The sequence below is a fragment of the Platalea leucorodia genome (genome assembly GCF_965183815.1).
Source record: "Platalea leucorodia genome assembly, chromosome: 1".
NCBI lineage: Eukaryota > Metazoa > Chordata > Aves > Pelecaniformes > Threskiornithidae > Platalea > Platalea leucorodia.
This window is the reverse complement of record NC_138823.1, coordinates 67797206-67810058: the sequence shown is the minus strand read 5'-3', so window position 1 is coordinate 67810058 and position 12853 is coordinate 67797206. Positions and strand designations below refer to the sequence as shown.

Here is a 12853-nt window from a genome sequence, read left to right as displayed (position 1 = left end):
AGCTGGGACAGAGCACATGGATAAATGGACCCCGGTCCGATCCAGCAAGGCATTTCTTAGCTCTTAAAACTGCAGTTTTTAGAAAAACGCACTCTAGCGAGAGAGTTGCCTAATTAAAATGGTCTCGGGTCTGAGTGCTGGTCAGATGAGGATTTTCCTGCTGGAGGGGGACTGCTGCTGGGTGTGAGGCTACAGCCCCAGCTGCCTGACAGCGGGGCGTTTTGGGGAACAGAGGGGCACGGCTATTCACAGCCACCCCTGAACTAAGGCCAAGGCTGGCACAAACCATCCCTCAGATGCGGGAAAATGTATAGAGATTTCTGTTCCCTTCCAGGCATCGCCACTCCTTCCTCCTCATTATTTGCCACCATCACCAGCCTGGCAGCATTTCTTAACTCTTTGGTCTTCTTTAAATAGTAATGAGTCGTAGTTTTTCCTCCTAGGATCCCCTTTGGAGATGACTGGCTGCCAAGTTTCAGCGTTGTCACTGAAACAGCTATAACGTCATGGCAGCAAGAGCTCTGCAGGCTGTGACCTCTCTGAACACCTTGTAGGCTTTCTCGGTCTTGCCAAGTCACCTAATATAAAGTGAGGTACCGAAGTTTGATTCCCCAGAATCAAATTTACAAATTAGACTGTAGGAGAGGTACTGAAGGATTCAGTTGGGCTCTGCTTGCAGTGACCTTAATGCTATCCTGACTTTCTGCAGGCCTAGTCAGGAAAAAGAATAACTCCCTTTTTATTACATCGGAGGTGGGGGATAACACATATTCACCAAACTTTTGGAAAGGTCTTTTGCTGTAATTTGGTTGATGTTTTACAAAACCTAAATTAAAAACTGATCAACACCTAGTGAGTGTGTTATGGACCAGCAGGGGGAGGAGAGGTGAGAGAGAGCTGGTGCAGGGCTCTTTTTCAATCTCAATAAGAAAGGTGTGACAACAAATGGTTTAATAAGATAACTGCTTTAATAAGACAGAATAGGAAAAGGAATATAAATAGCGAGTAAACCTTACATCCCTCCATATGCTGGGTACCCCACAATCACGCAGCATCGGATAGAGCCCGGATGGATTTTCCCACGGGACGCTGTGCAGAGCAGATCCCGTCCATGGAGAGATGCTCTGCTCTTTGATCATTCAAGCTATTAGAGGATTTCCTCACAAGAAAACAACTCTACTCCTAAAGGATGTTTGCATGAGAACTTTTGGCTGCACTGTACCAAATTGCTAAAGGCTTCCCAAACTGTAAAAAAGGAGTCCTTTCTTCCTTTCTTTTTATTAAATGCACCAATGCTACTGACTTAAAGCTCAGAATTTTTCAGTATAGTAGCACAAAAGCATTATTACAGTTGTTGACCAAGTAAAACAGATTCATGATGCTCACAGATTTAATGGGGATGGGGATGGTTTTCCATCTCCCCTGAAAGATCCCTCTATGATCAAAAAATTAGCAAATCTCCCCTTAAGCACTGTTCACCTTAAATTTTCATTTGCTCACTTTCATCCCACTGTGCCTAGTCATACATTCTTGTATTATCTTGAAGAAGTTTTCTCCTTTCTCAGTGTGTTTATCCTTCAAATACTTCTAGATGCTTGTCATATTCCCTCTAGCCATTACTGAGTCCCACTATAGTTATTTTGTTCTTTTAATCTTTCCTAGTGAATTCCTCTGTTTGGCCCATACGGAGCTGGACTATTATTTCAGTGATCTGAAAGGAATACATACAGTGATATTGAGAAACTAATATATTTTATATCTTCCTTTAGTGAAGAGGGTTATAACTTACTGCTAGTAATTCATATTTACACAACTATCTTCCTGTATATTAATATGCTTTTGGGATTAATCACATGATTTTGTATGACTGGGTTACTTTGTAATTTCTTTTTCAGTGTCACACAAACTATATTCCTGTTTGTGGATCAAATGGAGACACTTACCAAAATGAATGCTTCCTCAAGAGAGCTGCTTGCAAGCATCAGAAAGAGATAACAATGGTATCAAGAGGACCTTGTTATTCTGGTATGTAAAACATCACTTTGTGTCACTAATGAATGAAGTTATATGGTTAGCTCTTTAGTTTTGCCCTTAATTCCAGAGATTGTAATTTTCATGCTTTTCATAGAATGAAATAATGTGGAAACCCCAAGTCCACTTTAGTGATGGAATATTTTTATAGAGAAGAAATCTGATATATCTTCTGATATGCTAACAAGTTAATAAATAAACATTAAAAATAGCAATACTTTATCTGAGAAAATAGTTTGTGAATGCTTCTGTTGTCTGTATAGAGGAGCCTTGATATTCATCAAAAGGATTACAACAAATTTGGAGCAGACTCCAAATTAGTCATTTCTTTAGGACTCATTTTTTTGGATGTACAAAATTAGTGTGACATCCAGCAAGTGACACTGATCATCCTGACTGCTACTCTACCTGTTTCCAAGGCATCATCTTTGACTAATTTCACTTTGGGTCATTACATTGAAGGCATGCACGACTCTTTCAAAATCATTGTACCTCACATTTCTAATGGACTGCCCTTTTCTGTCTTTCCACACACTTGAAACACAGATTTTCCACATGCTTGAAATACATGGGACTGGTTTTCACTGTCTTGAATATTGCAACTTGCTCTTGGACGCAGAAACTTTAGTCACCAGAAGTCTTCTGAACCTCTGGACAGATTCAAAGCTGGTGAGACCAGAGATGTGGCTGGCTTTCTCAGAATTAAATTAAATGACTCAGTAGCATCGATGACTGCATTCTTTGGCACATAAATAACACACAAAAAAGTTAAGTTGTGGGACATCTGTCATCTTCTGCTACACAATAGTTACTCGGATTAGCCTAGGTAAGGTTACATCTGTATGGCAGCCAAAAGCACGATTACAGATTAGGTGCACACTCCTGGCTAGCTTTATGTTGCCTAGTCTAGTTATCAATGGCAATTTAGAGGTAGCAGCCTGGAACTCACTGGTAGCTGCAACCTCCTACCTGGAAATTAGGGTAAATATTTGGGCAGTGTACCTAGGCCAGGTTCCTTGCTGCTGCTTCCAGTCCCAGACCTACCTTGTTTAAATGCAGTGTGGCTGTTTTTTACATGAGCTGCTCTAATGCCTTTGACTGCAGTGCAGACCTATACTGAGATTTGGGCTTGTTCACCAAGGTCCAAAACGATATATGACGTTGGTCCTAGAGCTGAAGAAAACCTGCACTTTTTGCCCAGCTCAGTTGCATAATTCCAGCATACCTCAGGCAGATGACTGAATCTACCTTCTTTCTCAATCTCCCACCTGTAAATTATCTCCAGACGCTGCAGAAATAGGAAAAAAAATGCATTACCATTTTGGAGCACTCGCATATTCCTGTAACAGCACCGCAGAAGTATGAAGTTTTGAACTGGGGATGTATAAGTAAATATTTTTTCTTATTTCATGCCCAAATTATTTAAGAAACAGACTCACAACATGAAAGTTTCTTTCCCTCACTAAAACAAAATACTAGGATAATGTTTTGGGAACAACAAAAAGAAGTGATTATTTTTATATGCATTCTACCCTACTAAGAAAAAGACATTTCGAAATGAAAAATTGATTCTTCTCAGCCTCAGGTTGCTGGCAGCTAATTACTACGTTACTCAGCTAGTCTGGGATTTTTTTTTAACCTCCCTCTCCTTTTCTTTAAGTCCAATATAAAACCCAGGAAACACAGCATAATTTTTAGCACTTAGTTTAATAGATCAAGACATGTGCTGAGACACAATTGACCAGAAAGTACTGACAACACATTTCCAAAACTGAGGATGCGATTCAGGCTGCTTACTGCATTTACACTGGTGCAATTTAAAGTGCTTCAGCGGGGCTCTACCAGAACGGTACGTGCGACCCCAAGTGTCTGATGTGCTCTGGCTGATGTGAAAATATTGGATGATAAAAGCCATCGTCTGGAACCTGTCCATGCCCTGGTCATTGAGAAGTCAATATATTTGTACTCTTGATCTGTAACATATATATATGGAGAATCAAATGCCCAAATTAACAAAATCCTTTACAGACCCCCATTCATTTTCACCAAGTGCTTCCGAATTTGCTATGAAAATGCTTCGTTCTCGGACATCATTGAGAGCTAAGCATAGGTTCACTGGTTTCCTATCAGAGTTTTGGTTTTTCAAAGCAAAGCTTCATCCTGGTGGGATGCACCCAAGACAATAGGGCAAAATTCCCCCATAGCATTGTAACAACTATTTAATATTTAAAGTACTTCAGACTTCTGAATCTCATACAAGAATGAAATACTTCCCGTTTGCTAGGGATTGATACCTTCTGAAGCTACACCACTGGAACAGACTATACTGAGTGATTTAGTCAGACCTATTTCTTGGCAGGTAACATTTTGATTAAATTGTTACAGTCATGGGTGATTTAACAGCATAATTTCCTTTGTCCGAGTGCTGTCAGAGTTGCAAGATCCTAAAATAAGCAACGTTAAAAAAAAAAAAGAGTCATTCATAGGTGCTTTAGGAATGAACAAAATACAAGTTTTGATATTAAAAATGGTGGTTTAGAGAAGGGTAAGAGAATGTACGGCTGAAGTTTTCAGGACTGCACATACAGGTCTTAACATTGTCAAAGCCCATTTTTCAATGAAGGGACATTGTGGTTTTTTGCACAATACTGGGTTTACAGAGGTGTTTCTATGCCTAATTACCCCTGGCACAAGTTGTGGATGACAAGGGTGTGGGGGTTTCCACCAATGCATGTAGCCTCACATTGCAAAATACAGAGAAACTAGGAAAATGAGTGAAATGCAGCTTTAGTGTTCTTTTTGCCTAGCACCTTAATATACCTTTGAGAAATGATGGCTCAAAACAAGCTATATACAATTCTGGCCTACACCTAACGTGGCCTTTTGCATTCATGAAGAAACAATTATCTGGTCTGTGACTGGGTGGACATGAACAGGGCTGCAAAGCCGAGTCCTTGCTGGTAGTACTTCCCATCTTCCACAGCTTCTCCTCCTTGCTCTGTGGGATTATGTTATGAGCAAGATCAGAACACTGTCCCAGCCTTTTTCTTTTGTTTTTTATTTCTCACCCGTATCAGTTCCCGGTTTGCAGTTCAGTCCACAACCAAATGCAGAAACAGGACCATCCAGCAATACCTCACCAGGACTCCTGCCAAGCTTACAGCATCAGCAGTCTTGCTGCTGACCTGAAACCTTGATCGGTTCATAAAGGGTGACATTACACTGAAATTCATTCATGTTATGCCATCTCGTACCGGAGGTTATCGTGAACTGGCTTGCTGAACAGATTTAAGAAACCAGAAAGAGAGGGCAGTCAGGGTGCTCCGAGCATTGAGGAGTGGTGTCACCAAGTCCCTTGATTTCTTCTGCATCCTTTTGTTGGTGAATTTATGGTCTTTTTTTTTTTTTTAGTTTAAATAAAATAAATTAATTTAGTAAATAAGAAATAGACATTTACGATTCATTTCTAAGAATATGTGTTCCTGTTGGCCCGCACACAGAGCCAGGATTTTGATGGCTGTCAGATTTATATTATGTGCACATGAAAATGTAACCACACAATGATGTAGTACTTGATATATTGTAATTATAGATTCTCAGTGTACTGTATATATTTGGGAGGCACAGTCCATTGCTTTTTCTGTCGGGATTTCTAAAGTTAAAAAAAAAGCTATTTGCAGAACTAGAAACAAACACTATAGCTCTGTTAGATTTAAGGAATGATTCTCTGAAGAGTGACTTTAACTTAGGGTTCTTCAGTCTGAAGTAATCAAACTCTTACCCTGAATTTGAATGCATAGGTTTTTACAGTAAATGCTTTTTTGTGGGAGGCTTACGGTGAAGCATAACTAGATGCACACATTGTCCTGAAAAGAAATATAATAAGCTCAGTTTAATCCTTTTGAGGGAGTTAAGGAAGAAATTCTAGGCGAGTCACTTCTAGATTAAGAAAGTGTGAAAATAACTCTTTATGCTTTTGCAAGAAAGCTACAACAAACCTGAAAACCTGCTATAAAAACAAACATTCATTCTGAGAGCAGACCGAGACCCTTACTCCCAGATTCAGTGCGGTGCAGGAGCTTTCCAGTCCAGCCTGCGATGAGGGTTTGCGACAGCACAGCAGCACCCTTCTGTCATTAGGAAATGTTTTGGAAGCAAAGAACAAGGCATACCCAGACATAACTCATCAACACATGCCAAGATTTAATCTCCTGTACTTTTTTTTTTTTCCCCATGGCATAATTAAGCAGGAAATGGCTACCAGGATCGAGTGATAGCAACGATTTTTGCCCTGAAGATGTCAAGGCAAATGGACATTCCCTACACGCAGCCTGGCAAGGCAGAGGTTAAAAGCCTGTCTCCAGCAGCCAGAGGCCTTGCAGCTGCTGGCAATTAGGCTTGTCAGCATTTCTCCCCAAAAGCTCCTGCTGGCATATCAAAATCAAGGGTGATTGCTAGCAGGCAGCCCTGCTTCTGGAGGGTGGGGAGACAAAGGCAGCAGGAGGAGGGCTGAGCCGCTGCTGGGTGTGCGGGGTGGCTGAGCTGGCGTGCTCCTTCACAAACCGCTTCTGTGCAGCGGCGCGAGCTCTGCTCTGCTGCCAGCAGTGGGAAGTTGGGGCTTGCTTTGCTCTGCTTTGGTCTTTGCTCTGGCTGGTGGCTTGAAGTGGTCTGTGCTGATTTCAGATCTCTCCCAAAACACTGGCTGTTCCACCGCTGCTGTGCTGCCGCGGGAGCTGATGGAGGATTCCACAGCGCTGAGGAAAGAATGAACGTTAAAAGCTTTCACTGGGCAGTGCAACAGCGCTCTCATCGCTCTATGATGTAGCGCTGACTGTGGATCAGGATGGTCTTCTTTGCCAGCAAGTTCTTGACAATTTTATCCAATCTTTACCTAGAGGCACTCTTGTGTACCCAGGGTTAAACTGCAGAAAGCTTGCCCTGTGCCACTATGGAGAGGGCTGCTTCATTAGCGCTGTTAACCAGGAAACCCAGGCAGAATATAGTTAGCTAACAGGGAAATATGACTTGAAATAGCAGCTGCCCTTTCGCTCTTCCAGTTCTGTTTCATAAGATGAGTAACCAAAGATAATTGAATAAAAGCATCACATTATCCAGGACGTGCTCAGTGAAGTTTCTGGAGTGCTGGTGTGGGAAGACTGATTTCTGCTTAATGCAAAGTGGCATGTACTGTCTTTGTATTAAAAAAATCACAGCTGTATCCCAAAAGCTTCAGGGGAAAATCCAGGACTTGGGTATAAAGAGTATAATAACTCTTGTGTGCCAAAGTTCAGAAGCTGGAAATCCTTTCTCAGCTGTCAGCTAAGCCTTGCAATAACTAAATTCCACAAAAACATCATTTTTTGGCTTTGTTTCCTGGAGAATGGCATACAGTTTTACCTTTGATGTGTCAAGAGGTGTTTTGTTCTGCCTGTGACTGAATAGCTGCTGACCTGTTTCTTACGTAGATCTAAAAAAGGTGCAGCATTTTGATATTTCTTTGCCTGCCTCTCTGTGAGCAGGATCGGATAGGTTTGCTCTGGAGGTGCCCACTGGATCACCTGCCCCATGTGAATCAAGTGGAAGGGTCTGCTTGCTTAAAATTTGTCATTGGACTGTTTGTACTTAGCAGTTTGGAGCTGTTGCCCTAAATGGGGAAGAGATGGGTTCAATTTTCATGCTAGTTTGAGTTAAAAGCCATCCCTCCTGAATCAGAGAGGCTGCAGGCTCTTTTGGGTTTGGAGAGTGTATCTTCTGCCTCTGCACCAAAGCAGACCTACAGTACAGAAATGGCTCCTGTTCAGAAACAACCAAAAAAAAAGGGATTCTGACTGTAGCCTAGTGCTTGCAGCGTTCAGTTGCTGTGTCTGATCCAAGTGCTTCTTTATGTATTTTATCCAGAAACTCCTTCACAGATAAAAGCAGCTTGCAGCAGAAGCCTGTATATTTGTGTATAAGCATGTTTTTATAAGTCTATTTGGAAAAGGGTGGCTTAAGCAAAGACAAAGATCAGCCACTCACTCTCTAATTACTAACATGTGGCTTGGGGGGGATGCTATTTCTGTCCAGCTTCCTCACTTGTTGGAGCATCTTTCTTGCCAGGTCTTGGTGCGTGGAGACCACTTTTGGAAATCCTGAATTGGTTAAGGGCCTGAAAAGAGCAGGGCTGCTTGTCCAAGTAAGCTTGCAAAAAAATGCTACTTTTTTAACCAGCAGCTGCTTGGGAAAACCTAGCCAAGACTCAGAAAAAAGCAGGAACACCAGCTTAGTTTAGCACAGTTACCCTGGAGACAAGACTCCTAGCACAGCTCCCAGGCTCAGAGGGGAGGCACGAGCTCCCGGTGAAAAGTTGAAAATGATGCGAAGTGTTACAGAGGATGACACTCTTTTTTTATGTTTTCTTGAGATCTGAAAGCCCAGAGAAGAGGGAATGGATCTGTCCTGTTACTAGGATGTCCTGCCAAGTGGAGACAGGGTTGCCTGTGGACTTCATGTATATCAACCCAATGATCTGTAGAGACGGGTGGTCTGAGCACCACCTCTATCATTTACATGGCGCTCTCGTTACAGCTCGTACTGTCTGTGTGATGGTACCTCCCCTGCTGCACAGCATACACATCTCGTGGTAGGACTGGAGCTGAGCGGCATTTCTTACCTTGGGCCTGAATGCTCAGGGGAAAGCAGTCAGAGAGTGAGAGCTGGAAATAAAAACATGGAACAAGTCAAGTTTCTTTGAGACATTTTAGCCTTTGTTTTTTATACGAATTACATGTTGAACTTGCTCATGTTTGTATATCAGCCTTCTCTACCCCAGAACAGCTTATGACACAATTTCACCACTACAAATAAGCCTATATACTTACCTCATATAAGTAAATTATACTCCTTTGAATTTCTTAATGAAGCAATACTGCATCATAAGGCATATTTCTCAGTGACTCAACAGTGACATTTTATATGGGATTGTCTGCTTTGTCAGTAAAGCGGGTCACTATCGATGGAACAAGAGCCCTTCTGTTTTTGCATTCATTTCTGTAAGGTAATAAGCTCAGTCTATTAGACATGGAATAGTGGTATAGGAGGAAAGAAAGGAAAATTTAGGCGGAGGTAAAAAAAGTCTCTATTCCTGATACTCCATGTGACAGGAGATTATTTTTAATGTGTGAAGTGACCCAGTAACGTGGAATTTCACACTTTCATCCACGCACTAGAGGGAATTATTCTTAGAAATATAGCTGCTTAAAGAAAAAGGGCGGGGGGGGGGGAGGAGGAAACAGAGCAAATGGAGGGTTTGGTTTTTCCTCTGATCTGAACAACGAGCTCATACGTGGAAGTAAGAACCCAGCTCCTCTCTCTGTCTGGTCTCCTTCTTCTTTCAGATTTGTGGAAATAAATTCAGCTGCCTTCTCTGTCACCAAAGCAGCATGAAAGGAGAGGTGTGGGACGAGCAGAGTGTGTGCTCTGCTCCTCTCCTCATCTTCCAGAGAAGCTGAGCTAACAAGGGTGGGGAGGAATTCACTGACAGTAATTGCCATCCCATCCTCTGCTCTCCACCTCCTTTGAGCAAGAAAGACAGAGGGAGGTTTGTGACTCAGAGTGTGTGTTTAAGGACTTGTCTTTACTGCTGTGCTAGCTGAAGACACTGTGCAGAGCACTGCCCAGCGGGATGCACATCCCTGTAAAAAATCCCTAGCCAGCTCTGTAATGCTCTGAAGTAGAGTTAGTTGGCCTGGGGTGGTGAGGAAGCTCAAGTCCTGCTGATGCTTGAACTGCTAATGCAAAGGGGATGCAGCCACAAGCTGTCACTCATCAGATGCTAATCCAGTCAGTCTAATGTCAATGAAATAACTATGCTATTAGAACATCCATGTACGAAGTGATTGACTCAGCTGAGAGGAGCTATTTTGTCGTTAGATGACTTAAGCCGACTTTACTTTGAGGACCAGTTGTCTTCTGGAGGTACTTCTGCAGTCAGGTGATTTATGTGTTACTCCTTCGTGTACCACTCCCAGGGCCAGACAGTAAAAAAAAAAAAATAAATAATCTGCTTATCTTTGTAAGTAGATTCCAAAAATCAGACTATGTACTCTTCATCTGTTTTGGGTTTAACAAGTTTGAGTCTCTTAACAGTTGCAAAAAAGGCTAAGAAACAATTTGGTTTTCAGTACTGAATGATGCTGCTCCTTGAGTAAAAATATCTTGACAGGGAAGAGAGAACAGGGCACAGTAAGCATGGACAAACTGTATTAAAGGATGCCAGATTTTATGTGGGATGTTTGCTTTTACACCTGGCTCATGAAATGTAACACCTGTATAATGTTTTACAGTGACAAATTCCTGAACAAACAGCTGCTGCTGGAGCAATATTTTAATTTGCTTTCTTTTTTTTCTCTCCCTGTTTCTTTTTCAGATAATGGCTCTGGGTCAGGAGAAGGAGGTGAGTACCAAACCCCAGTTACACTTATTTATGGTCTTTCTTTTTTACTTTATGTGTGTCAGTTTTATGTACATGGTTGCTGTATACCACATAAATTAAGGAAAAAGTATGACAACTTAAAAATAAGCTTTAACATTGCAGTGTTATCTGACCATCTCAGAACAGTATGTGTATAGGAATAGGTTGTGGTGTGCGTTTGACCACTGAATACTGTTCTTTCAGATTTGACCTATATAATTTTTCATTTGTTGCCAGCAATATAGTGTAATATTTAGATCCCTATTTCACCTGTATTTTGCTCCTGGAAATGTCCATTCACAATAAATTTCTTACGTGTGTTTGGTTTTTTTTTTTCCTTGCATTCATTTTCTTAGTGTGTACAATGTCTAGTTATTACTTTATCCTTGGTCAAACATGTTGCCTAAAACATATAATGATTACAGTATGGTATCTCTTGTTACCAAATATTTCACGTGTTTCTGTTCAAAGCTGTATATTCAAAGAGGGGATGTAGCACAGCTGGTACTAGTAGAAGTGTTCCTGTCTTTGAACACATCTTAACCTTCTTCCAAGGATTTAAAAAAAAAAAAATATGTAATTTTATCTTAATTCTATCTTTGATACTACTAGCAAGAATACATATAGAATGAAAAATGTGAGATATAGATATATACAGACATGGAAAAGATGTTTTGCTTTTAGGCTTTGCTTGTGTTAAGAAAGTGTTGCAGTTCATACTGATGGGACTGAGTTTTGAAATATTGGAAATCTTGTATAGCTACATGAAAATGTGCTTTTGTGGAAGACGATCAATGGCATCACTGTGTGGCTAAACACAACAGTTAACTTTCAAAAATCAGGAGCTGGCTTCCTCTTTCTTCATGTATGAGGGAAGGGGAGGCATTTCCCTCACCTTTGATATGATGCTACAAGTAAATTCCTGGGCTGCTGCTAGCACATGGCCGTTCGCACCTTTGTTTCCTTTCAGAGCAGTGTCTGAAGGAACAATTTTGTGCTCAAACACTGCCTCTCCTTACCTTCACTGGTGATTTTTTTCTGAAGTTCTTCTTCCTGCAATTGCATCATGCTCTTTCCCAGCTCTGTTTGCTTCTCCTTCCCCCTTCATTACCCAGCCTGTTATTCCACTACAGCTGCTCCCTGCAAGCCGAGTGTTGCTTGCCTCCGTACTGCTATGCACTCCTTATAGGAGACAGATGACAGTAATTTAGTCCACATCTGACTTTTATTTTTGGAACAGTTTTAGAAATGTTTGAATGCTGTTGGCAATATTTTTTTCAGTATTTCCTAATCAGATTCAAAAATCCCTGTTAAAGTCCCTTGTAAATGTTACTGTGTTGGTCTGGAAGAGATTGGCAGCTGACTGACAGATGTGTGGATTCTTTGGGTAATTTTATGAATAGTTTGGAGAAAAGTAGGACAGAACATGCTGCGTTTTGTTGTTTAGGCTGCTCACTAAAAGAGGTGAAAGTTCCAAGTTCAAATATACTCATTGCTTGATTTGGGACAGGAGACTGAACCAGGTCCACCAGCTCTTGGTAAGAGAGGTCCAAAATGGGTTTCCCTTGGTCACTGCTGTTGTTTTTGTTCTCACTTGAAATATTCATTGAGCCTGGGACAAAGGGAGTGGGAGGAAGGCGACAGCCTGGAGGTTGGAGGATGCATGCTATAGAAAGGCTTTGTTAGCTGGGACTCAGCATGCCAGTGAATTTTAATTATTTATGCAAAATAGAATGGCATTGGTTGAGGAGATTTGGTGGTCCCTCACCACTACCTTGTAGCAGTGGCATTGTCTTGGGAGGTAGAATACGTAGGTTCAGTTCACTTCAGGCAGAAAGCAGTGAATCTGGGTCCCTTGACCCCAGGTGAGTATCTGCACTGTCGAGGTATTGAATAAAGAAGGGACAACATACCCACTACCTCCTCCAGCAGTTTTGTGATGTTAGCCCTTCATTTATTTGGCTTTCTTCTGAGTGCCTTTGGGCCAACTAAAGTGTTCCTGCTTCTGTTCAGTATGAAAACAGTTGGTTTTAGTTCTTAATTTTAAGATAGAAAAAATACTTTAAACAACCGGAAATTGAAAATCCTGCATGGCACTTTTTTCCTTTTTTGGATACAGTGTGGTGGGTTGACCCTGGCTGCATGCCAAGTGCCCACCAAAGCTGCTCTATCACTCAGCTGGACAGGGGAGAGAAAGTATAATGAAAGGCTCATGGGTTGAGTTAAGAACAGGGAGAGATCACTCACCAATTCCTGTAACTGGCAAAACAGACTCAGCTTGGGGAAATTACTTGAATTTATTACCAGTCAAGTCAGAGTAGGATAATGAGAAATAAAAACTAAATCTTAAAACACCTTCCCCCCACCCCT

The 12853-nt window shown here is 41.5% G+C and overlaps 1 protein-coding gene across 1 annotated transcript in view; it reads left to right on the top strand.

Annotated features, from left to right (window-relative positions):
• Window positions 1-12853, top strand: part of TMEFF1 (transmembrane protein with EGF like and two follistatin like domains 1) — a gene marked incomplete at its 5' end in the record, with an annotated part of 123914 nt that overhangs the window by 74017 nt on the left and 37044 nt on the right. Inside the window, 2 exons of the mRNA XM_082337867.1 lie at window positions 1896-2025; window positions 10439-10465. Coding sequence (XP_082193993.1) covers window positions 1896-2025; window positions 10439-10465 — 157 coding nt within the window. The remainder of the gene's footprint in view (window positions 1-1895; window positions 2026-10438; window positions 10466-12853) is intronic.